The 26,736-nt window shown below is 47.7% G+C and overlaps 1 protein-coding gene across 21 annotated transcripts in view; it reads left to right on the plus strand.

Moving 5' to 3' along the window:
• Positions 1-26,736, plus strand: part of RAP1GAP2 (RAP1 GTPase activating protein 2) — a 229,796-nt gene that overhangs the window by 96,224 nt on the left and 106,836 nt on the right. The window contains exon 1 of one of the 21 annotated variants that reach the window (XM_026016232.2): positions 18,189-18,319. The exons of the other annotated variants lie outside the window; for them this stretch is intronic. Within the exon in view, the coding sequence (XP_025872017.1) occupies positions 18,288-18,319 (32 nt within the window). The 5' untranslated portion in view covers positions 18,189-18,287. Of the gene's footprint in view, positions 1-18,188; positions 18,320-26,736 lie in introns of those variants that run through there. 21 annotated transcript variants of the gene reach the window in all.

Raw genomic sequence — 26,736 nt, forward strand, 5'->3', positions numbered from 1 at the left:
CTGAGAAGTTAGACTCATAGAGTTCAGGGACAGAATTTGAGGCAGAAATGAGTTTTTTTTTTTTTTTTTTTTTCTTCATTGGAGCCACTGTTTTAATCTCCTGTTTGGTGTCCCTGCTTCTCGTCCTCCTTATCCATTCTTATGGCAGCGAGAGTGGAGTTTTAAAAATTCAAGTAAAATCAAGTCTTCCCACTGTAGAAATCTCTCAATGGGCTTTCCATTATATTTAAATGAAATCCAAACTCTGAAGGTGGACCTTACTTCCACTTTGCCTCTCACTCATTGTGGTCACTGTATTTCTGCTTCAAAGGCCTTTCTCTTTCTAGAACATGCCATGTTTGTTCCTGCCCCAGGCTCTTTACATGTGCTGTTCATGGTGACTTAATTGAGTGGTGTTTCCTCTTTGTTGGATGTCAGCTCAAATGTCATCTCATCTAAAAGGACTCCCCTGACCATCCAATCTGAGCAGCTCACTCCAGTCATTATTACTTTACCCTGATTTATTTCTTTCACGGTACTTATCATTAACTGTTATTATCTGGCTTATGTAATAAACAGTTTACTGACGGTTCCCACCCCTAGAAAGTGAGCTCTCTAAGAGTGAGAACTTTGCCTTTTTCACTCTTGGGTCCCCATTTCCCAGAATAGGAGGTGCTCAGTAAATATTTGCTGTGTGAATGAATGGGTGCACACGAGACTCACTGACTCCCCAGAAAAAATATGCGCACTACCTGTTCCCCGAGGTCTTCTTAATACTGCAGTGCCCTCTGTCATAGATTTCAAGATGTCCTTTCCTTATGTGGGGTTGGAGATTCTCCCCTTCTCTCTTGCATTCCCCTATGGGAAAGATTTGGAGAGAAATACAACTAATGATGTGCACATGTGGAGTGCCATTATGACTCTTTCTGACTCCTTTCCTGCTCCTGTGTGGTTAGGGGACCTGTAGATATGAGGGTGCAGGCTCAGGCCTAAATCTGGGGCTGGGTGCCAGGGCTGCCCTGACACTGAGTTCCTAGATCTCCGGTCCTGGAGCTGCTGTCTGCTAGGCAGAGGCGGGCTCCCTTCATTCATGCCAAAGAGGGGCCAGTGCGTGTCTGGATTGGTGAACAATCGCCATTAGTGAATATATGTTTTTTCTAAAATACAGTTTTATCTCTTTGGAGTCTGCCTGGTACACAGATGGCCGGGTACCAGGATGTTGCCAAATAGAGGGCTTGCCAAGCCCATTTGGTTAAACCAACGAAAATCACTTCTGTGTGGGTGGGGGCTGCTGGATGGCTCAGAAAATTTCTCAGTATTTTTAAGCAGATGAGGCCCTCTTGCCCCCCCCCCCACCCCATACCCGCCCCACACACTGAGTGCCTTTGCCTCCTGAATCCATAAAGAGTAATGAGGTAGGCAAGATGATTTCAGGTGGACACATGCTGTTTATTTTAATTGCTATTTAAAAACATGAATTCTGGCAACTGGTACTGGTTTTCCATGTATGATGGTTACATAACATCTTTAAAAAGTAAATTTAAGTAAAAAAAATGCGATCAATTTAAAGAAAAGTGTTAAGAAAAGTAATAGTCAGGTGGCACATAGATTTGGGAAAAACTTGAGATGATTATGTGGAGATGTCTGCAGTTTGGAAGGAGGGGGAACCTTTCTTGTATATTCAGATGGGCTCCAAACACCAGGTGCTGGGGTTGCTGAAGGTGAATGGTTGTAATCAGCCAACATCTCCTGAGGCTTACATACCTGTGTTAATTCTACCAGTTATTGTCTTCGTTTTCCAGTAGAGGGACAGAGGCTCGGAGTTTTAGGAGATGAGGTGGGAGGAGGGGTGGTGCAGAATCAGAGGTGGAGGGGTGGAGGAACAGGGATTTTAATCCTGGTTTGTTCAGGTCCAGAGGCTGTGCTCTTAACTGTTACTTTATTTGGAACCCAGGATAAGCACTTATGCAGTGCCTGGCTTCTGAGAAGTGCCTAATACATGTATCTGCCACTGTTGTCACGAATGCACGGAAGTGCAGCACGCTTGTACAGTAAGTGTCCAGTCTTGGGGCACAGTTCAGTGAACTTCCACATATGTATCCATCTGTGGAGATGGCATCCACATCAAGACAGAACTTACCTGCCCCCTAGCAGGCTCCTTTGTGCCTTCCCACAGTCCAGTTATGATTAATGTGGAGTCAAGCCCTTTGCCTTGTATGTGGGACACCTGGGGTAGCCTTGACACCCATAATAAAGGAAAGAATATATTTGGGGTTTCATGAGTTGGAATTTCTTTCTTTCTTTTTTTTTTTTTAATTTAAAATAGGCTCTGTGCCCAATGTGGAGCCCGATTGGAGATTTGAACTCACAACCCTGAGACTAAGATCTGAACCGACAGAGATCAGAAATCAGACCCTTAACCACTTGAGCCACCTCAGGCGCCCCTGTGTGTTGGGATTGCTAAGTGGGGAGTCCTAGTTCATCCCTGAAGAAGAAGATGTCAAAGAATCCACACTGATTTCTAGGGGCGAATGGGCTTGGTTTTACCTTTCCCTTTCCTTCTAGACACACTCAGTGGGAACATGGAGCTGATGCTGTGTTTATTCACTGCCCTTGGAGCAAGGGTGGGTTGAAAAATTATCACTTGCTTTTAGGCTTATTGGTTGTGAACACACTGTTTCATGAAGGCTGGAACTCTAGCCAAGTGCCTGGAGCCCTCTGAGGGGTGGGCTGACCCTGCCAGGCCTCAGGGTTAGCCCACTTCTCCAAAGGCCGGAGGGAGCAGGCATGTTGATTAGAGCCCCCCTCCCCCCTTTTCTGTGTGTTTACCATAAAGATCTATGCCAACCACTGAATCTGTATGGCAGAGTAAGGAGGCTGTGCTGGGGCCTTTTGTCGTCATGAGCCCTTACTCTTGAGATACAACTTGAAACAGCCTGCAAGCAAGGCACAGAGCTCACCAGGTTGACCAGACAGATCCCTAGAAGGGTGGAAGCAGGACTCCCCTCGCTTGTCACAGTCAAATGCTACACCACCACATTGTCTTGGCTGCAGAGAGTGAGACAGCAGCACCCTGGCACCTGGGAATCTGCCTGGTTGGAAATGGCCCCTGGAGATTCCTCAGGTCTTCACAAAGCCTCTCTTCTGGGCCAGATACTGTTCTAGGTGCTGGGGATACAGCAGGGAACAACATAGGTGCAAAGCCCTGTGCATTCTTGAGGGGCTTTTATTAGGCTTACATGTGTTTTTTCCTTTTAAGCTGATATTTTAAACTTGGAAGGTTCCATGTTACAAATGGTTTTTTTTTTCAGTCTTCTCCTGAGAAAGCAGAAGCTTTTGGCAACATTGGCTGTGCCTGCCTTCCTGCATCACATCTAAGCTGCCAGGAGCCTGTTTAGTATAGGACTGGTCCCTTTCTGCACACCATTGCACCCACACCTGGCCACGCATGGCCATCTCCCCCACCACTGAGGCATTGGATGTACAGTGTGGGAAGCAGGAGACTCAGGGGCGGGGAGCTGCATATTGGTACTAACTGAATGGTGGAGGCTACGGGCCAGGTCCCTGCCCTGCATGCCTGTTGGGCTTCCTTGATTTGGGTAGGTCCATTGTGATTGGAAATGAAGGTTCCCTGCAGGAGATGGGCTGCAGAATGGCCACGTTAATTTGGCTTTAGATGTTCCTCCTACCTTTCCCTCCCTAATTGCTCCTCAGTAAAATAAAAATTATGGGAGGCTATATATTACAGTATAAAAGCCAGGATCCTAAGAGAAGGGACTGGGCTGGGAGCTTGCATTGGCCCTGCTGTATGCATGGCACTAGGCTGTCACCTCATTTGTCTCATTCTCTGCACCTTGCTTACTGTCACCATCTCCATTTCATAGAGGAGAAAGCTGATGTTCAAAAGGGGTGACATTTCCAGTGTCATTCAGCTTGTACAGCAGAGCTGGGATTCCATCCCAAATCTGCCTGATGCCAAACGCTGTGGCTTTTCCTCCATCGCCAATTTCACGGTGACCCCAGCTGAATTACTTGACCTCTCTGCCCTTGAGGGTAATGCCCTCTCTTGCCTCTATGAAGTGGGTGATGATGCAGCTCAGGTGTATGAAATGCATACCAGGTGTGTGAAATGCTTCAGAACATTAAGAACCGTGGCACCTTAACACATTATTTTTTAAGAAAGAGACTGGACTGGTTTCTGGGGCAGCTGGGCTTCTTTTGACTACTAGGCCTGATCTCAGGCAAGGGAGTGGGCAGTGGAGCCCAGAGTGGGGGAAAGTCTGATTTCCCAGGCTCTAGATAAACTGAAAGGGCTCCTGGCTGCTGTCCTCACTAATTAGAACAGAAATTGCTGATTCTCTATGAGAACGGGAAGGTCTGGGCTGGAGCCCGGGTTACCTGTGCCATCTGTATTTTAATAGAACATTTATTTTAATAAGATTTAATCTGAGATGCAAAGACAAAAACAGTGTGTAAATCAAGAGGTGACTGAAACAGGCTGTCTGAAAACGAGATCTTCAGATGTGCCAAGAAGGGCTTTTGAGTGTGACATCAACAAAAGCCAGTCACTGATAACTGAGAAGGTCCTCCAAGGGCACGGCCACGTGGAGGCAGGACACAGCCTGTGGTGCAGGCGAGGGGAACAGGGACACCTGGCCTCCACGTCTTAGTTCCTCTGTCCCCCTCTCCCCCTTTTCTAGAAAGCGCTCCTATCCCTCTTTCCTCCTCTGTGATTGCGAGCACAGGCAGCAGTCCTGCTTATAAGTGGGTTGTGTTCCAAACGTTTATTTGTGCAGTTTCAAGTCACTTCCCATCAATGTTTGTGGAGTGCCAGATATGGACCAGGTGCTGGACAATGGGGTCCAGGAGGAGAATAAGACCTATCTAAAGCTGCACATATAGTGTGAACCCCATACAGAAGATGGGGGTGTGGGAGAAGAGGTGCAAAGCTCTTTGGAAGTCAAAAGAAAGAGGGAGCACCCAAGGAAGACTTCGTGGAGTTGGCGGCATTTGAGGTGGGCCATGGAGACTGGACAAAATTTCTGAAGGGGGAGCTCAAGTGGGGAAGTACATTCCAGTTAAATGGGACAGGGTAAGCAAAGGAATAGGGAGAGCAGAGGACATGTTCAGAACTCAGTTGGACTGTGGTGTGGATTTCATACTGGGCAATAGAGGGAAACGAGGCTGTCAGGATCACCTGAGGCCACTTTGTGGTTGGTGTTAAATGCCAAGGAGTGAAGGGCATGTTAGACTTCTCTGTTCCCTGCCTCCCCTAAACTATGGCAGTTTGGTACCCTAGTTAGCATAGAAAAACAGAATTAGGATTACAGTTGAAATAGAGTTTTATAGTTTTTGTCATAATTCTTTTTATCAAGGGTTTGGGGCTAGAGGGTCTTTGTGTTGGTGGAGTGGTGGGTGGTACCCCCTAAATGACTCTTCTGATTGGCAATTTAACTAAATGAGTTGGGAATCTTTTGGTTGCACATGACAGAACTTCAAGGAAAAGAAAAATTTACTGGTGATTGGAATGTTCATGGGGGACAGATTCAAGTATGACTGGATCCAGGGCTTGAATGGTGTCCTTGGACACTGTTCTCTCTCCCCGTCCCTAAGCTATGCTTTCTTTTGGGTTGAGTTCATCCTCAGATAATCCACAAAGGAAGATAATGGCTGCTCCAGACTTACATTCTATCAGTTTGGTGACACCAATGGGAAGAGCAAATCTGTTTCCTAAGTAATTTTGATGAGTCCCAAAGATTACCTACCCTGGACACAGTGGGTCACGTGCCCATCCCTGAGCTTTGGTCAGAGGAATGGGATACACTGATTAGTCGAGTCTAGGGGTTGTGCCCCCCTCCGACTCCCCGGTTCCAGGGATGGAGTAACCTGGACTAAGGAAACGTGAGGGAGGTCACCTTGGGAAATCTGGTGTGTTGCTATGAGTAGACCAGGGAATGGAAACCGGACAGGATAAAATAGCAGCTGCCCTCTCTGCTGGCCCTGGAGTTTAGTTGGTATTGGTCTCTCCTCAGTCTTGTCTACTTCGTTGGTGGCTGCAGTTGCTGGTATTCTCCCAGATGCAGGGATGCCCCCTTCTGCCTCTGCTGAGTGAGGTGTTGTCTCTTCTCTGATGCAGCCCTGTTGGATCCCCAACCTTATTAAACACACTTCCCAGAGTCCGTTCTGAACATCGAGGCAGTCACATTGAGAACATTTCACTGAGTGCAACCTTGTCTGGGAGAACGGCCTGACCTTGCTCAGGGTTGGCCTTCCGCTTTGGGATAGAATGATGCTTCCCCGTCCTCTTTTGCTGATGCTCTGTGGGGCTCATTTGCCCCTCAACCCAGAAAGTCTGGATTTCTTCCATTTAGGTTGCCACTTCCTCTGGCCATCTAGCCAGTGGCTGTTCTTGGTCCCAAGGTCCTGGCCGAGAGTGGGGCAAACTCTCTATGATCTATCTCCCTGCCAGAGGCTCAGGCCCAGCAGAGATCTCAGGGGTATGAGAGGTAGGGACCTCTAGAGAACAAGGAAATGACTATAGCATGGTGGAGGGGCAGCCTGAGGCCTCACAGAAAAGCCCAGGGGAAGTAGCACTCCATATGATCCTGAATGTGCATGGTGTTCAGACTCTGGCCTTCAGTTTCCCTGTCTGTGAAATGGGACTAGGCTAATGAATTATTTCACTCGTTGGACTTATTTCTGGAAACAGAACCCTCATCAGCAATTCAACTCCTAGGTACATGTACCCAAAAGAACCAAAAGCAGAGGCTCAAACATATCTGCACACCCATGTTTATAGTAATATTATTCAGAATAGCCAAAAATGGAAGCAACTCAAGTGTCCTTCCGCAGGTGACTGGATGATAAACAAAATGTGGTATATCCATACAAAGTATTATTTAGCCACACAGTGGAATGGAATTCCAATATAACATGGATGAGCCTGGAAAACGTTATGCTGAGTGACTAAGCCCAGACACAGGAAGAGAGGACTTGCTTGATTTTGCTTGTATGAGGTACTTAGAGTAGGTGAAAGTATAGAGACAGAAAGTAGAATTGAGAATAGAGTAGAATAGTTTGAGGAGGTGGTGAGGAAGAGTACTTGTTCAGTGGATCAGAATTTCTTTTGGGGATGATGAAAGGATTCTGGAAACGGAGAGCCATGATGATGGCATTATACCGAATGCCACTGAATTGCACACTTAAAAATGGCTAAATGATAAAAGGAAAACATCTTATTCAGACCCTAATATGTAAACAAGATAAAAGAGTGCTTCCCTGGTTGAAGTTGGGGTAGGCAGGTGGGAGTAGCTCTAGTCTGGTCTCCATAAAACTGAGATGCTTTTGGGGACTCCTGGGGGCTCAGCTTGGGTTCCAGTAGGGGTTTGGAGAGAAGAATCTTGACTCTCAGCTGACTTTGGGCACAGACCAGAGCTTGTGGCCACACGATGGAAGACTTGGGTTTAGTGCCCACAACACAGATGCCTTTGGTGACCTGCTTACCAGCTCTGAGATGGGCAGCAGCCACTCCAGCAAATGCTGTCCATGCCAAGCAGGTCTTGGGGTAGACCTCTCTGCTTGTCCCTGACCATTGGAAGGGCTTAGAACTTTCCTCAGAGCATTTTCTGAGCTGCTTCTTGCCAATATGATTTTTTTTTAAAGAAATGTTTATTATATTTTTAAAATCCATGTTCCTTGCAGAAAATTTGGAAAACACAGAAAAGTACAAAGACTAAAATAAAAATCATCTGTAATCCCAGATGGGGAATTGCAGAGATAACCACTATTAACATTTAATATATTTTCTTCTGGTCTTTTATCCCCTCTAAACATATGCCCTTCTACACAGTGTATTTACATCTGCATCTACATCTGTTTCTCTATATTATAATAAAATTGGGATTATGCTTTAGATACAGTGTATTAGGACTCTTGGGGGCAAGTGACAGAGGCCCAGGTTGAATTAATCAAACAAACTAAGGGGATTTATTAGCTATCATAAGCTATCTGTAGAAAGGGCTGGGCTTCAGGTACAGCTAGACCCAGGACCTTAAGCAGTCTCTCTTCCTCTCTGTCTCTTGTGTCTGTGTCTCTCTCTGTGTGGGCTTCATTCTCTTGGGCCATCTCTACCTATGATGTTGAAACCATGGTTACAGACCACTCTGGGCTTAACATTTTAACCCTTTTTCCTCCAAAGAGGAAAAAAACCTCCTTTCCACCAACTCCAGTTAGACAAACTCCAAGTTCTGATTGGCTTGGATCTCATGCCCATCTCTGCATTAATCCATGTATGCTGGTGAGGGTGAGGATTTATGATTGGCCCAGTCTAAGTCCGGGGCTCTTTCCTGTGGCTCACGCTTGTGTGGGTATTGTGACTATTAGCATTCTTTCTAACGGGAGAGGAACAGATCTCTCAAGTTAAGGTGGAAAGTTTCATTATCAGATTAAGGGGTAGAAGTGAGTTGGGCAGGCAGAAACCAGAGACAGAAGTTGCACTGGCACTGGTTCTGGCTATGGGGGGCTAACACAGTGTTTTGAGTGGGCACGTGGACCCTCATTTTTGTGCCACTTTAATGAAAGAAGATACCTCCTGTGAGCAATACAGTTTGCACCACCATCACCATTATGCAAGCATATATCCCTTTTGACCCAGAGATCCACCTTTGGGAATTTATCCTGTGCCTATATTTCCACACATGTGGAACAATATAGTACAGAGTCATTCATTACAATAGTATTTGAAATAGAAAAACTTTGGAAACAACCAAATGCCTCTTGATGGAGAACTGGGCACTTAGATTATTTCACATTCGTGTCCAGGACTGATGTGTTACTTAAAAAGGAATAGTGAGCCTTTCTTTGGACCAAGATAAAGTTCTCCCAAGATATTTGGAGTAAAGCAAGATGCAGAATGGAATGTACAACATAATATTTTTTTGTATAAAAATGGGAGGAAACAGAACTCCCATCTTTGTATTATATTTGTGTAAAGAAACTACAGAAGGATGTGTAGAAACCAGTTCATTGGGGGGCGGTGGGGAGCTGCATCGTTTGGGACAAGGATAACATAATGCCTTTCACCATATGCCTTCTGATAAATTTTGGCTTTTGAACTACATTAATGTATTATTCAAAAATCAACAGATCAGTTTGTTTTTGGGGGAACTTGTTTATCAACAAGTTCTGGAACTAGGACCTCTGTTGTGGTAATTGTTGTACTTCAAGTTGCCGAATTGTGTACTTTAAGATGGTCAAGATAGTGAATTTTTTGTTTTACTACAATTTTAAGAGTAAGAAAAAGTCAACAGACCAAAAAGAAGTGGAAAAACAATAAAACAAAACAAGAAAAACCTCACAGAGTGTGAGCTCTGGAGTCAGTGAGTTCTGGGTTCAAATCCTGCCTTTGCTATTTTGTAGCTCTGAGAATGTGGATAAACTGCTTAATTTCTCAGATCAGTTTAGTCATTGGCTAAGTATGGATAATAAAAGAATCTGTATTCTGAGGGTTGAATGAGTGGATTAAGTTTGGTTCCTGGGAATCTAGGGCCTCCCTGTGAGTTAGAGGAGGAAGAGGAGGATGACCACAAGACCATTACCACCTCCCCTCTCACTGGCTGGGACATTTGCATTTTAATGGAGACTCTTGAAGACTGAAAACATTCTAGACTCAAAGGAAGGAATGGTTGGAATTTCAGAAAAATTTATAGCTCCTGTGTGGGGAAAATGAAGTCTTTTCATTTCCTGGGAGAGTTTAACTTTCACCTTGTCCTCCTGGTGGCCCCAGGTGGTTGAGTTGGAAGCTGGAGAGCAAATGACCTGCCTGGGGAAAGGGGGTGAGAAAGTATAGCCCAGAATCAAACCCAAGATTACAGAGTCTAAATTAGCTGAGAAGTCCAAGCCTGAAAGTTAGAAACTGGAGAAAATGAAGTAGCTGATGTAGGAAAGACATTAGGGTTCGAAGCTGATGGCCACAAAAGAATTTTTAAGATGTCTTTGGTGCAAAAAAGGTGATTTAAAAAAAAATATTTTATTTATTTACTCATGAGAGATGCAGAGAGAGAGAGGCAGAGACATGCAGAGGGAGAAGCAGCCTCCCTGCGGGGACTCTGATGTGGGATTCAATCCTGGGACCCTGGGATCACGCCTTGAGCTGAAGGCAGACGCTCAACCACTGAGCCACCCAGGTGCCCCTAAAAGGTGGTTTTATTAGAGCAGGGGGACAGGACCTGGGGGCAGAAAGAACTGCATTGGGGTCATGAGGAGTGGCCCGTTACATACTCTATCAAGTTGGGAAGGGATTAGGAATAGCATAAGTCTCTAAGGCATTTTGGAAACAAGGTTCCCAGGACCTTGATGGGGTAGCTATTGTTGGGAAAAGGTAATTTATTACCGTCTAATAAAACCTTAGTCATAAGACCCTTCAGATCAATATCGGTGGGTCATATGCTTGGGGGATGATTGCCAACATGTATCTTGGGAGTTTAGAGATAGAAGAAGTTTCTAAAGGAATTTTTATATGCTAAAGAAGACTTATAGGGTCGTGGGGTTGGGCTGAGATTGCCTTCTGCCTTAGCAAAGTATGAACATGGAGGCATTGAGTCCCTGAAAGGTCACTCTGCCTATATCAAGGACTTGTCAATGGGCTGCAGGGAGTAAGGACATCTGCCTTTGTTTCCCACATCAGTAGCCACTGCAAACCAAGGAGACCCGACAGCCTCAGTGTCCGCCTCCAGCTCCTGCTCTGCTGTTCTCCTGTACGGCAGAGCTTCCAGAGCGCCTCTGGCTTTGCTCCCTGCCATGCCCCATGGCTGCCTTTCTGCCCCTGTTTAGTCATTTGATAGAGCTTCAGCCTCCCTCTTCTTCTTCTTCTTCTTTTTTTTTTAAGATTTTATTTATCATAGAGACACAGAGAGAGAATGAGAGGCAGAGACACAGGCAGAGGGAGAAGCAGGCTCCATGCAGAGAGCCTGACATGGGACTCGATCCAGGGTCTCCAGGATCACGCCCTGGGCTGCAGGCGGCGCTAAACTGCTGCGCCACCGGGGCTGTCCCAGCCTCCCTCTTCTTTCTCCATTTTGCTGGTGAAAGCTCACGGGCCCCCCAGCTCTCCCCATATCTCCTGGCCAGTCTGCCTCTACCCACTGTGCCCAGGCTGCTTCCTCTTCTCTGCTCCCTCCGTGGCATCCCCCTGGGTGTCTGAAAGGCATCCCAGATGTGGCAGGTCCACAGTGAAATTCCTCCTCTCTCTCCAACCCCTCTTCATACCTGCTATAGCCCTCTCCATCTTACTTGCTTAGACCACATTTTCGGAGTCACCCTTGATGCCTCTGTATTGCACTTGTTGCCCACATCCAATCTGTCAGCAAATCCTGTGGCTGTATCTTCATGCTTGCCTAGGGCCGGGACACTTCCCATCATCTCCTAACCCAAAGTGCCATTCAACCCATCAGTAGCTCTCTCCCTGGGGCATTGAGGCAACTTTTTAACTGACCTCCCTGCTGCCCCTCTGGGCCTCCTTCCAGTTCTCAGTGCTGCAGTTGGAGTGATACTTTAAATCTCTAAGTCAGGTCCCCTCTGTGTTCTGCTTACAGCTCTGCCTCCTGTTTACTCACAGTGGAAGCGTGGGTTCTCCCCATGGTCATAGGCCCTGTAGTCTGCTCCCTGTGATTTTTCTGCCCTTAGCTCCTGTTCCTTACTCTTTGTTCTCTCCGTGCTGGCTACACAGGCCCCTTGGCTGCTCCTTGACTAACTAAGGTAGGCTTTCGCTTCAGGACCTTTGGGCTTTGCTCTTCCTTCTACCTGGGATGCTTTTCCCCAGACACGCTCACCACTTCCTCACCTCCATCAGGTCTTCTCTCAGATGTTGTCTTCTCATCGAGGTCTTCTCTCATGACTCCTTTTGAATTGGCAAACTGTTCTGTGCTTTATTTTTCTTCTTAGCATTTGTCATCACTCAATATGCCTCTTATTTAAACTTTTTACATTATTAGGTGTTTATTATCTCTTTCTTCTGCTTGAATATGAGCTCCATGAGGGCAGAGATTTTTGCCTCTTTTGTTCACTGTTCTCTCTCCATTGCTTAGAACAGTGCTTGGTACACAGAAGATGCTCAATAAGAATGTAGTGAATGAATGAAAGAAATTTGGTTTTCATAGTGAGGCTAATAGGATGACATTTCAAGGCTTTATATAGTGGGCTCCTGTGGTCAGATTTGCATTTTTTTTTTCAGATTTGCATTTTGAAGGATCACTTGAGCTCCCCGGGAGAAGTTATCCTCTAGGTGGGACAAGAGTGGGATTGTGGAGATTGGTTAGGAAGATGTGCTAACCAGTGGCTTTGAGGTGATGGTAGAAGGGGCTGGAGGGACATTGATGAGCCCCAGAGAAATGTAGGAGGCAGAATGAAAGGCTCTTTGCTTGTTAGAGCTGCACTTCTCAAACTTTGCTGTGTGTGCAGGTCTCCTGGACGTCTTGACAAAATGCGGATTCCCACTGGCAGGTCTGAAGTGGGTTTGAGAAACTGTATTTAGACCGACTTCCAGGTGATGCCCCTGCTGCTGGTCCCTGACACACTTGAGTAGTAGGGGATGGATGTAGAAGGGGATGCCTTCAGGCAGAAGGCAGGAGGAAGAGTCAGGAATGCTCAGTGCCTTTATTTGGGAGACACAACTTGGGAGCTCTGCACTGGTTGAGGGTGATGTGACGTCACTTCTGGGCATGTTGATTTTGAGATGCTGTGAGATCCCCAGTGGAGACGTTCAGCTGGCAGTGGGTTCTGAAGCTCAGAGGAGAGGTCTGAGCAGGAGACAGATGATGGAGAGTCCTCATAGGAATGGAAATGCAGCCCTGGTGTGAGTGGAGAGAGGCTCCATTAAGGGTGGTCAGAGCTGTGGGGACCCCTCTACTCTCTGCAAGTTGTATTACTACCATGAAAGATTGGCTGCCAAGGCAAGGGCATTGGTTAAGATACTTAATGGGACACGGGGCAGATGTTTTCTTCCTTAGATTAATTAAGTACTGTTCTGACCTTGAGGGTTTAATAGCTTCACAAAGAAAATGTAAGTAGGAGCCTTTTTCCTGAAGGTAGTGGCCAGCCTAGGGCATGTGAGGGAAGCCACACAGCTCTGGGTCTCAGGGCAGAAGCAGGACATTCTCTAATTCCGCCTATCCTGGAACATTTGGGTGTTCTCCTGCGTTGGAGCCCCATTGTGGACTCAGGGGAACCCAGTCTCAGATCCCACTTTGGTGGACGAACTTGGACAAGGCGCTTTACCTCTCTGGACGTTGGTTTTCTCATCTGAGTGATGAAGTAATAATAGTGGTGGTTGTGAGGGTCCGTGAGATGTTGTATATAACATGCTGATCTCAGAGGCTAGAGGTTGTAATAATTCTCTCCAGAGGGTGTGCACTGGCCTTGCGCACTCCCTCTGCAAGTGCCTGGCTTGGCCCCACATCCACACACTTCTCATATTGATGGTCCTGCTTCCTCCTCCATCCCTCTCCTTGGCTTGAGTCCTCCCCACTGCCCCCCAGTTTTAGATGAGTTCCCACGATCTCTCTTGCTCTGAATCATACCCCTGCTGGTGCCCATGCACTCACGCTGGTCTCTTCAGCCATTCACTTTTCCCTTCTGAGCCTGACTGTAAACTTCCTGGGGTATTGTGCATCTGTCTGACCATGTCCACCATCGCACTTTGGTCCTTGTAGGTAAGTGCTAAGGATCCAGTGGGAATGAGGCAGGCCTGATCCTTGCCCTTATGGAGCTCTTAGTCCATTGGGGAAGATGGGCATCCAACAGGTCATTGCAGCAGAGGGGCTGGGTGCTGTGACACAGGATGGTGTGCTGTGGCAGTGGAGAGCACAGGGGCTCTGACCCAGGATGGGTGTGCTATCTCGAGGAAGGGACATTCTGGCAGGGACTCAGGGGATGAATGGGACCCAGGTGGAGAAAGTCTGTAGAGGGGGTCTGGGCAAGGAGAAAGTCTGGACAGAGGGCTTTGATCTCAGTGGATGAGCTGATGGGCTTTGTGGATTGGGGGGTGCAGGTGAGGAGAGGAAGTGAGAGGGAGGAGATGAAGTTGGATGGGTCTAAGACAAGGGGCCCTTGAGGGCATGGTAAAGTGTTGGGTTTGCTCCTACTGGTCTAAGCCAGTTGAAAGGAAGGTGCCATCATTACTTTGCACTGATTTTTCACTTTCATTTTTTGTTATTGTGGTAGGTACACATGAGACTTAACCATTTTAATATGTACAGTTCAGTGGCATTAATTACATTCATGGTGTTGTGCAACCAGCACCACAGTTCTTCTCCAAAGGTCTCTCATCACCAGACAGTAAGTCTGTTCCTAGCAGCAGTCTCTCCCATTCCCCTTCACTGCCCTAATCAACCACCAGTCTGCTTTCTGTCTTTGGATTTGCCTGTCTGGACATTTTATTTTAATGGAATCATATAATATGTGGTCTTTTGTGACTGGCTTCTTCTTTCACTTGCTGCAATGTTTTCAAAGTTCATCCGTGTTATAGCATGTGTCAGTATCATTCCTTTTAAAGGCTGGATAATATTTGTGTGGACGTCCCATTTTTTATTAATGTGTTCATCTGTTGGTGAACATTTGGGTTATTTCCACCTTTTGGCTATTGTAAATAATGTTGCTATGAGCATTCATGTAAAAGTTTTTGTTTGAACATGTGTTTTCAGTTCCTTTGGGTATATTCCTAGGAGTGGAATTGCTGGGTTGTGTGGTAATTCTTTTAAGTTGTGGAGTATATGCTGCCAGTTGTTTTCCAAAGAGGCTGCACTTTAAAAAAAAATCATGGTTATTCTGGTGGGTGTGATCAGCTTTTCATTTCAAAAAGATCCCTCTGTCTGTTCCCTGGAGAATATATTGAGGGGTGTATGGGTGGAGATGGGTTACGATGGGGGTGCTGTTGTCCAGGTGACAGATTGATAGGTGATGGGGAGTCTGTGGGTGGAGGACACAGAACCAGGTCAGGACATAGTGATGCACTTGGGGCCTTGGGTCGGGGAGAGAGGGCTCAAGCATGACTTATTCCCATCATAGCTCTGGAGGCTGGCATTGTGCTGGCACATAGTGGATGCTTTATAAATACTCACTGAACACCAGATTTCCAAAGAAGAGAAATGGGACCTGTGAAGCTCTTTGTGCTCTTTCTTTTTTTTTTTTTTTTTTAATTTTTAAAGGAATTTATTTATTTATTTGTTTATTTATTTATGAGAGAGAGAGAGACAGAGAGAGAGAGAGAGACATAGGCAGAGGGAGAAGCAGGCTCTCTGTGGAGAGGGGCTCGATCCCAGGACCCCGGGATCACGATCTGAGTTGAAGGCAGACACTCAAGCCTGAGCCACCCAGGTGCCCGAAGCAATTTATGCTCCTACTGAGGGCCTTTCCCATGACTGTTCCCTGATAGTGCCCCTGGTGTCTGAGGGGGAGGCCTCAGCAGCCCCTTTTCCTAGGGATGCCTGGGGTTACTGAGCCCCCTGCTCTGGCCCACCTCCATCCTCTCTTCATTTGAAGGTCTCCTGCCTCAGGAGATCGTGTGTGTGTGTGTGTGTGTGTGTGTGTGTGTGTGTGTGTGTGGAGGGGGGGTGGGAAACTGGGGAGCTGGGGGGGATGGCCCTCCCTCTGGGTGAGTGTCTGAGCCAGTGGGGGCAGCCGAGGGCTGGCCTGCAGCTCTGAGGACAGTGAGCCTTCTCTGAGGTCCCCAGCCTGGGGGTAAAAGCACTTCCTGCTTATGGGTCATGCCACCGAAATGCCCTGCTGCCCTTCCAGGGGTGCCCAGGGAGAGCTCAGAGGTTTCCTCCACCTGTGACACTTCCATCAGGGTTCCGGACGACTCAGAGGGACCTGGCCTGATCCTTTCTATGGTCCTTGTTGCTGCTCCTGCCACAGGCCATGGCTCTAGGTGCCGTCTGACCTGCTAGGGCTTCTTCAGCACTGTGGCATTTTAACCGATGGATTTTGGTCTAGATGGGGAGGGAAGCCTCTTTCGATTGGAAAGCTTGCAAAGCTTCCATTTCCTCTCTTCTCCGTCTACCCTGTCTTTTTTTCTCTTTTCTCCCCTGCCCGGTTCTCCTGCCCTTCCCTACCATCCCTGTTCTGTAAATCTGTAAAACAAGCACATTAAAAAAAATCCCCTTCATCTATTCCATCTGCAGCTTGAGCAGGAGAAAGTGTCCCTTGGGAATTAGCTTTTGCACTTTGGGCAGTAGTCAGCTCTGTTTTTGCAGCCTGTGCCAGTGGCCAAGAATCCCAGGGCATTGCCATGTGGCCTGGGGCCTTGTCAGCTGGACCTGAGGCTCTGACCCAGATAGATAGGTGAGTGGCCCTTTGCTCACCTTCTGGTCCAGAGAGGGACCCAGGAAGGACAGGCAGGGGACTGGAGACCGGAGCTAGCCTTTGAGCAGTAGCAAAGCTGGACAGGCTCCCACAGTCAGCCCTGGCTTTTGTGGACTATGGGCTCTGTGGCAGACTGGGCCTCTGCTCGTCCTCCCTCCAGGGGAGCATGGGGACTCAAGGAAGGATTTGTTGGGGGCCACTTCTGCCCAATGGCTTGTTGTGTTTTTGGCTTAAGCGGACCTGGGTGAACCTGGCAGCAGCACTAGGTGCTACTGCAACAAGCATGGGGCACGGGGGGATGGAAGGAACACAGAGCGTTGTCCTCAGAAGCTTGGAGTTTGCAGTGTGAGTGAGTACCCTGCTCATGAGTGAGTACCCTGCTCACATGGCAGGTCCCTGACTGAGCAGGGAGGATGCAGGTCAGCAAGTGCCAGGCTTTGTTGCAGGAAGGCAGAGGGGGCAGGGAGAGCAGGGAGCAGGGGGCAGAGGGAGCAGAAGGCAGAGGGGACAGGGGGTAGGAAGCTGGAGGGCAGGGGGGTAGGAGTCAGGGGGCATGGGGAGCAGAGGGCAGAGGGTACAGGGGACAGGGGGAGCAGAAGGCAAAGGGGGCAGGGGGTAGGGAGCTGGCAGGGCAGGGGGGTAGGGGGCAGGGGGAGTAGAGGGTAGAGGGGGCAAGGGGTAGGGGCAGGGGGCAGGCAGAGGGTAGGAGGCAGGGGGCAGAGGGGGCAGGGGGCCAGGGCTGGGGGCAGGGGGCATGGGGAGGGCAGGGGACAGGGGGAGCAGAAGACAGAGGTAGCAAGGGGTAGAAGGCTGGGGGGCAGGGGGCAGAGGGACTGCAGCTCCCTTTGCAATCATTCTTCCCTTTGCCCACTTGATTGTTCACTCCGTGCACAGACAAGATGGCTTGGGCCACAGACTGTGCAGTCAACCATGCTTGCACTGAGTTCTGGTCCCTCCAGGAGCTAGCTGTGTTTCCCTGAGCATCAGTCAGCGACTCATCTACGTAGATGAAGATGTGTAGATGAAGATGTCGCTCCTAGTCCTGCTCATCTTCACAGAATTGTGCTTGGCAGAGGAAGTGAGAAGTCTCGGCAGCGCCAATTGTTATTCAAATGGAAGGTCTTAGTATTGACAGATTTTAAGGCTACAGTGAAGGAAGTGAAGGACTGCGTGGCCCTGGGCCCCATGGGCTATTCAGAGGTGGCTGACCTGGCTCCTGCCTTCCGAGCACACAGCCTGGTTTGCAACTAGACACATTCCATGGAGGATCTGGCTGGAAGGGTCTCATCGTGTTTTCTCATGGGGCGCTGACCTAACATTGCCCTCAAGCTCTGCAGTTCATTCAAAGGATCATTACTGAGTGGTCACAGGTGCCAGGTGATGCATAGGTGCAGGCTGAGGGCCAGCCAGGGCCCAGGCGCCCACTGAGTCTTGAAGCTGTGCCCTGCTCCTCTAGTGGAAGGAGGCTGGGTGTCCTCTGCATCCAACCACATGCTCAGAATTTCTGAGTCCAGGGGTTTCAGCAGTGCTTATTCACTGGATGATCTTTGTGGCTGGCCTCGGTGTGGCCTCTTCTTTTCACTGTTTGGTCTGGTCGGCTGGGGCAGGGAGTAGATCTGGGAGGGGGTGACAGAGGCCTGGGCAGGGACCCTTAATTCTCGGTGGCCCCAGCTGCCTGTCGAGGCTGACTTCATGCCTCCTGGGGGGGAATAATGCCATTTCCTGGACAGACCCTTCCAGCATTATTGATGTTGATGCATCATCTTGTCACTTAAGTGACCAGGGCAGCTGGAAATGATGCAGCAGGAGGGCCAGAACAGCAGCCTTTTCTCAGTCCCACTTCTCTCTGGCAGGTGCTGGGTCTGCTCCCTAAGGCCTTGTGTGCCCTCATTTGATGGGTTGCAGGAAGCAGGTGCGGCAGGCCCTTCCCCACACCCAGTACACTTCATTAGATGCCTCTGGATTCTTTGAATTTTTCCTCCCAGTGAGTATGTATTGATATTTATAATAAAAATGTAAAATTCAGACATAGAATGATGGTCTCACTCAGTGATGTCCTTTGAAACAATCCAGAAGAGGTTATTTGTATTTAAACAATATTTCTGTAGTGATTTAGCCAATGAAAGATAAATTTCTCTTAAAAAACCAAAAACCAAAATAACTCATGTCAGGCCCTTTTCCCAAGCAGCATAGCTTTTGAACACCAGGTTGATCTAGGAGAGAGCCTTCAAGGATCTCGAACTACCTACCGTTTCCCCAGCAGAGAGTTTAACGGCTGATCCTACTGCATGAGCTGCCAGCAGTCAGAGGCTAGGGCTGCGGTGGGGGATAGCCATTTAGAACTTGCCACCCAGGGTCCCTTAGATTCCTTGCTTTGCCACTTAATTGCTGTAGGACCTTCCACAAGTCACCTAACCTCTCTGAGCCTCCGTTTCTTTATTTGTAAATTGGGAGTGTAATTTTGTACCTACCTCATAGGGTTGTAGAAAAGTTGAAATAATGCACGTCAAGAGCTTGGCATTTGCACTAAATCAATATTAGCTACTATTATGATGAAAATGAGGCTGATGACGAAGGATACTTTTTTTTATTGTCTCTACCATCTGTGTCCAGAGGAGTAATCCAAGATCAAGGGAATGACATGAACTTGGATCGAACTCTTGGGGAGTGGGCTGACTCTGCCTCTGCCCCTTGAGCAGGGGGTTGAAGTGAGTCATAACCACAACAGTGATTAGACCAAATTGCAGTGGAGGGAACACTGGCCTGTCCGATGCTGCTCTAAGTTAGCCCTCTAGCTCTGAGGGTCTGTGAGCCCCCATTTGATTATTCATTGTTCAGTTCATTCAGTGCCAGTCACAGTGCTGGGGGCTGGCCCGGCAGGCAGGGTGTATGCTGGAGGCCAGAGAAGGGGCCTGGACAGGGGTGGCTCATCTAGGCCCTCTATTCTTACTGAGTTAGGCAGTGGGCCTGGCTAGGGAAGTGAGTTTCTGCTCATCACTTGGAGATCTTGGTTATCCAGTGGTGCTCCAGGTTGCCAAGTCCTTATTCTGAACCATCCAGCCATGGAATACTGACTGCAAGGGTATTTTCCATTGTGTCCCTGGAGGCATGCACAGTTATCCTATCCTCCTTTTCCTAATGTCCCTGAGAAAGAAGTGGATGCTAGGAGGAGGCAAAGGGTCTGATGTCACTGGTTTGGTTCATTGGCATTGGGTTCTGTAGGTTGGGTTGGAGCATGTGGGTGAGATGAGCTTGCAGCCTTGGTCCCTCAGGGCTGAGTCAGCCATGCTTGGTTGCTTGGCCGTTGGTGGACCCCCTTACCCTAGATGTTCATCCCTCAATCGTGTACCATGGTCACAAACAAGAAGGGCAAGAATGAGGATGGGGCAGGTGCTCTGCATTGGGAAATGGTTCCAAGCATTTGTCTTTCTAGTGAATGAAGCTTTCAGAGATTGGTAATAACATTATTAGTTGAAAAGACCATACATACGCTGAAATTCTGTGGTCTGTCTCCACTGAGACTCAGTAGTTTGAATGAACCAATGATGTTACTAATAACATATTCAGAAGAGTCAACAGTTAAGAGGCAGAGTCTGGGAGTGGAGTGGAGTGATGGTCCCCTCTGTGATAGCTGGAGTGACCCCAAAGTCAGCAGGTGGTTGGGTGGTTCCTTAGCATGGATAGTTTAACACATGCCTGTGCTGGGTATGACAAGGTGGCTCCTTCTCTCCCAGGGTTTACTAGGAATTCTGCCAAGACTTGGGACCACTTAGTTAGCAGTGTATCCTTATATTAGCATCATTTTTTGGTTCAATTCAGTAGTCAACATTTACTCACTGTGACTGTTTAAGAATCACTTATTGTTGAGCCAAGGAGGGCACTATAATTACGTTTCTGTTTTTTTCCCTAAGAGAAGGAGGGAGGGAATGGGAGAAAGAATTCCAAACAGACTCCACACCCAGCGTGGAGCCCTACGTGGGGTTCCATCTCACGACCTGAGCTGAAATCAAGAGTCAGATGTTTAACTGACTGAGCCACTCAGGCACCCCTGTTTCCTTTCTTGCATAAGTTCTTATTTTTCCTGGAGTTAATAATTAACTCATGTTTCCCCATTAGCCATAGTACTTTTTCTATTTTACCATTTCTATTTATTCTATCATAATTCCTTGAATAATTTTTTTTTCTATCAAGAGTTTGCACCTATTAGATGTCCTGTCAGTTCCATTCTTTTCATCAGGAGACCTCACTTCCAGAGCCATCTATCCCTTACTGCTCCTGTTATGGTAAAACGATGACCATTTTATTATTTGCACATTCTGTGGGTTAGGATTCCAGGTAAAGTAGAGATGGATGGCTCATTCTGATTCCCAGTGCCTGAGACCTCATCCTGGATGGTTCATATGGCTGGAGATGGCTGGCATGCTCAGCTGGGGCCATAAGTCTGGGGCCTTGGTTCTGGCTTGGTTCCTAGATCCTTCTCTTGTCTCATCTGCTGGGGCTGAAATTTCCAAGGTAGTTTCTTCACTCGGGTGGTCTGGGATGGATGTCTGGAATGTCTGGAAGCTGGCTGGTATCTGCATCAGTCTCCATGTGGCTAGCTGTAGGAGGGTAGTCTCAGGATAGCTGTATTTCTTACATGCTGGCTGTTTTCCCTGGAGTACATGTTCCTAGAGATCTAGGTGGAAGCTTTGAGGGTTCCTGTGACTCAGCCTTGGAACTTAAGTCATGTTATTTCTGTCCCATTCTGTTGGTCCAAAGTGCGTCACACGGCCAGCCAGGTTCAAGGCAAGGGGAGGTATGGGGGCATTAGTACCAAGAGATACACAAATACGCAAACTTTGGAGACTAGCTGCCACATTTCTTCTCTTTTTTTCCTGCTACTTCTTTCTGGAACCATTTTTGGGCAGATGTTGGATCCTCTGATGTTTTTGTCTTTTTTTTTTTTTTTTTTTGTCTTTTCTTTTTCATTTTCCACATCTTTGTCTTTTTGTTCTACTTGGGAGACTTCTCAAAGTTTGTCTTCCCATCATGTTTTTATTTTCCAAGATCTTTTTTTTTTTTCCTGGTCATCTCTCTCTCTTTTTTTTTTTTTTTGGCATTCTCTCTTTGTGTCGTAGATACAAAAACCTTGTCTTATCTCTCTGAGGATATTCCTTTATAGTATTTCGTGGAGGTCTCCATCGGTTCCTTGTATTGTCTGTTACTTTCAGGTTCCTCTTGATTATTTTGAGATCTCTCCCCTATGTTGGAGGCTTTCCCCAAATGTGTAGTTGTCCCTGGCTGTGTGTCTGTAGCCAAGATTGAGCCAAGTGGGTTTGGAGCTGTGTGTGCTTTGGCTGGCGTTCCACCTGTGAGCTTCCATGCAAGGTGATGATTGGGTAGCAAGTTGCTCTTTCATTGGAGGAGCCCAGATATCTTTCCACAGGAATCACTGTTCTATCGTTGCTCAGTTTCTTATGGTGGTGGGCATTGGGAAGGTCATCTAGCTGTCGAGGAAGTGATGGGTTGAGGGCTCTCCATGTTGCAAGTATCAAACACTTCCCGGGGTCATCCATCCTTGGCCCATCTTCCAGGCACCAGTGATCTCTTGTAGGCTGAATTTTCCTTTTCTATTGCATTTCCTCTTGTCAGTTCACACTTAAAAAAAAAACCCCAAAACTATTATTTTAAAGGCCTTCAGAAGAAGCAAAATAAATGCAGGTAATCAGTCTGATGTGTTCATCATGGAAGTCTCAACAGGCTGAAGACGATGTCTGACTCCACCTCTCTGTATCCGTTTCTGCATTTATATCTATTTCCTCTAAAGGAAGTGAGAGAGAACTACTTAAAAATTATTTTTTATTGTGATATATGTCATACATCCAAACTGAATTATGCAGGAAGCACCCACGTACTTGCCATCTAGGTCAAGAAATACTGACAGGCTGGGAAGATGCTGATAGTCTGTGCTTCTGTGGCTCCATGGCTTTGTGATTTTGGGTCTGAAGCTGTCTGAGGCCATGACCTTGTGAGCTATTTGCTGCCCTGCCCATGACGTCGCTCCTTCGGCCAAGGCCAGGCAGTTGCCACGGAGAACAGCTGACCATGTGAGCGAAGCTACTCGCTTGGCAGTTTCTGGTCAATGCCGTGTACTCAGGCTCGGTGATACATGCACCTGCACCCCCCTTCCACTTATTCCTGTCTCTCCGCTAAGGCTTTGGGACTTTTCTGAGCCCACCTGGATTTCCCATGGCCCCATGACTGGTAGTGTGTCCAGAGTGAACCCTTTATCCTCTGCCTCCTGCAGAGCTACTTCTCCTCCTCCTCTGTCTCTGTTGTGATTGAAGCACCCATCACTTGGTTTCTGAAACCAGCATTTTAGCTTCTCCTATCACCAATCTTATTTTTGCCTCCAAGATGCCTTGTGGGCCTGACTCCCTGGTTTTGTTTCTGTAGCGGTAAGTGCAGCAGGGGCCCCTCCCGTTCCCCTCCTTCCTCTGTCTCCTGCCCTGCTGCTCCTCATGGCCCCTGAGGCTGTGTTCAGATTGCTTGGTGCATATTTCCCAAACTGCAGCTGTCCGAAGACCACCTTTGCTGTTTCTGCCCCATCTGGGTGCCCCCCATAGTAGGTCTTTAATAGTTTCCTTTAGTTGCTCAGTTTCTAAAACTAGAATGAACTCATTTCATTTTTTAAAGATTTTATTTATTTGATTTTAGAGAGAGTGAGAGTGAGCGAGAGGGAGGGGCAGAAGGAGAGGGGGACAGAATCTTAAGCAGATTCCATCCTGAGCACAGAGCCCAATGTGGGGCTCAATCCCTCGACCCTGAGATTGTGACCTCAGGAAAACTAAGAGTTGGACACTTAAACTACTGAGCCACCCAGGCGCCCCTAGAATGAACTCACTTTAGAAGATAATGCCATGTCACTATGAAAGGATACTCAGAATAGCCTGCCATAAATAGAGGACACCTGTAAAAGGCCGGTAAATAACCATTACAGGAAAGAGCACAGCGATCACCTGATGTACCAACTGGGGTGTGTACACCTGACCCTGGATGCTCTTGTCAAGGGAACCCCACTTCTTGCCCACCATCAGCATGCTGTGGAGCTGAATTGCCTGATCCAGGCTTTGCTCTGCTGCTCTCCAGCCATGCTTACTCTCTCAGAGTGAGACCACTCTGAGTCTCAGTTTCCCCTTCTGTAAAGTGGGGTTAATAATATTTGGTGCAAAGGATTATAGTGAGTCTTAAGTGTAATAGGCTTCCCACAGCCCTTGTACATGGTAAGCCTGGGGACTCGTACATGGTAAGTCTGGGGACTCCTGGGTTTTCACTTTTCCTTTCGAGGGCCTACTAAATGCCAGGGAGGTGTTTTTTCCACGTTGGTGACACCGGACGGTCTGAGCATGATGCTCTTTGCTTTTACTCCTCCATGCTTTTGCTGTTTTGTCATTCCCGGACTTCTCTCCCAGGTAGGTGTTGGTCTTGTCCTTGAGGCATAGCTCAGCTGTCACCTCTTTTGTGACACCTGAACTTGTTTCCCAGGGAGTCCTGGCCTTCCCTTCTCGGTGTCCCATGGTGCTTTATTCTATATAATCCACAACTAATGTGTGACAAGTGGGCCTTCCACGTGGGTGTGCTGTGCTTTCAGGATGTCTTCTGCATTTTCACTTCTCCTGTCTGGACTGTCTTCTCAGATGCTTGTAAATAGTCTGGATGTTACTGCTTGTGGTAACTAACACAGCCTACCTGGACTTCTAAGAACTCAGGCTTCAAGGACATGAGAAGGTGCTGGCTAGTGTCCTCTCAGCTCTGCTGTGGCACTCGGTACAGGTGGAGCTGCTTTCTCATTGTGGCAGGAAAGGGGATTGGGCTAGGGTGGGGGGTCTGGGGAGTTGAGGTCCAATGCTCAAATTTCTGACTCTGGGACTCTCAGGCCCACATCACACCCCTCAGAGTCTGCTCTTACTCATATGTGAGCTGTATGGCATCAGTCAGTTCTAAAAGTTGCATGTTCGGTACAGGAGTGAGGGGATGTGCCTGTGTGTGTAGGCTGGCCCATTAACTTTGAGATGTAATATGGGAAGAGGCTCAGTTGTTCCAGACCAGGGGCTGTGGCCTCCTGGGTCTCCAGGGCTGGGTAAGCCTCCTCTCAGTACCTGTCCTTTCTTCTACCCCTGGCCCAGTTTAGGGATTCAGGGTCCTCCAAGGAAGGGCCATCCTCAGCCAGCACATGCAGAGGGAAGCCAGCATGATCTTCAAGACTATAGGCTTGTAGTGTTGCCCAGACCTCTTTGTGGTCCCACATGAATTCCCATCTCATTGCCCAGGATGTCTGTTTATCTCCTGTGTGACCTTGGCTTCTGCTGTCCGTTCATTCCTTATGGGGGACCCATAGACCCTGTGGACCCCTGACACTCATGCCTTTTTTTTTTTTTAAATAAGCTCTGTGCTCAACATGGGGCTTGAACTCACAACCCTGAGAACAGGAGTCACGTGCTTACTGACTAAGCCAGCCAGGCGCCCCCACACTCATGCTTTATAAATGTGTGTCCATAAACCAGCTGTAGTTCCTCACAGGTTCTTCCTGAGATGTGACCTGCTAACTTTTCACATATTCGTGCTGAGGTGATTTGAGAACAGTGCTCTCCAGAGACCAGGAGAGAGGCTGGCTATGGGATTCGGGCATCTCCCCTTGCCTCTCCAGGCCTTGGTGTCCTTGTCTGTGTGATAGGCTATGGAATGGCTTCTAATGATTTCTCCTAGACCATAGAGTGGTCTATGCCCACGAACCCCAGGATTGGGTGGGTGTGGTAGGAGTGAGGATTGCCATTTTGTACCCCTCGGGAGTTTTGGGTCATCCGTGGTCCAGAGTTGAGCCCTGAATCTCCAGGAACCAATTAGAGCGTGCATACGAATGGGACATGACACCAAAGTTGACCCTTCCAGGTGCTGCCAGGTGAGCAGTACTTGCTCCTTCCTAAGGGGCTCTTCAACGGAGGCATTGGGACTCGCTCCCTCCACCTGCTGGAACCTCTCATGGCCAAATCCTGTGCCTCTTCTATCCCTCAGCTGCCCCACCAGCTCTGTGGAGCCCTGTTTTTTTCCCCTTCCACATCCGCCCCAGCACAAGATAGATGTTGACCCCCTCACCTCTGTGTCTGTCCCTTTGGCCCATTTTGCAGATGAGAAAGCAGAGAGACTGAGACTTTGAGGTACAGCTCATCGGGCCTAGAGCTTGTCTTGTCTTCCTCTTTCTTCTCATTTTGTGTGTTTCTTATGGTGATTTCATGAAGCTTTTAATGTTCATTCCCATTGTTTATGGCCTAGTTAGTTACATAGGATGGGGAACTATGAAGAGTTAGAACTCAAAAGCTCTCTCCAAATAAATGGCAATGCAGGTGCTTCTGAGCACTGGAGTGGAGACGAAAGGCGTTGCTTTCAACAGGTGCAAGTAGTAAGGGAACTCTGGTCAGCATTTGAAGTGTTGCCACAAAGCCAAAGCTTATACACAGCCCGGGGTCCTGGGGGCACCAAAAGGCAGCCAGAGAAGAAAATAAGCAGCAGAGATAACAGAGATAGAGCCATTCAGCCCTTTCTGTCTTATTCCTTTAAAAAAACAGAGTTATAATTTACACGCCATAAAATTCACCCATTTAAAGTGTGTGATTCAGTGCTTTTTAGTGTATTTATGAAGTTTGTGCAACCATCACCACTATGTGGTTCCAGAACATTTTTAGCACCTTGGAAAGAAATCCTGAGCCCATTTGCAGCCACTCTCCACTCCTCCCCACTCCCTGCCAGCCCTAATCTGCTTTCTGCCTCTGGATTTGCCTGTTCTAACATTGCATGTAAATACGATCACATCATATGTGGCCTTTTGAGTCTGGCTCCTTTGGTGTAGCATAATATTTTCCAGATTCTTCCACCTTGTAGCATGCATATATCAGCACTTTGTTCCTTTTTATGGCTCAATAATATTCCATCCTGTGGAAAGACCACATTTTGTTTATCAATTCATTGCTTGACCAACCCTGGGTTATTTCCACCTTTGGCTGTTGTGAATGGTATGTCTCATTCCTTTTGGTTTGGTTTTCCTGGGAAGCTCTTCACAGGCCAACTGTCTGCATTCCTCTAGCTTGGCTCTTTGGAAAGCAAGAGAAAGCAGAGCCAGACATGGCTGGGTGGCTGGAGACCTAGTAGGGTGAGAGATGCAGACAGACAGAGTTGTAGGTTTGGGAGAACTCTGCCAGGAGGAGGGCTTAGAGCTGGCCCCAGAGCCATCTGCCGATAGGTGAGTATTTTTCCTGTTGTTGATTATTAACTGATGGTTATGATCCTGAGAGTGGATCCCTGGGGCTAGGGGTACTTATTTGAAATGCCAGAAATACTTTCAAAGACATTAAAGAGTCCTGGATCCTT

The sequence above is a fragment of the Vulpes vulpes genome, chromosome 2 (assembly GCF_048418805.1).
Source record: "Vulpes vulpes isolate BD-2025 chromosome 2, VulVul3, whole genome shotgun sequence".
NCBI lineage: Eukaryota > Metazoa > Chordata > Mammalia > Carnivora > Canidae > Vulpes > Vulpes vulpes.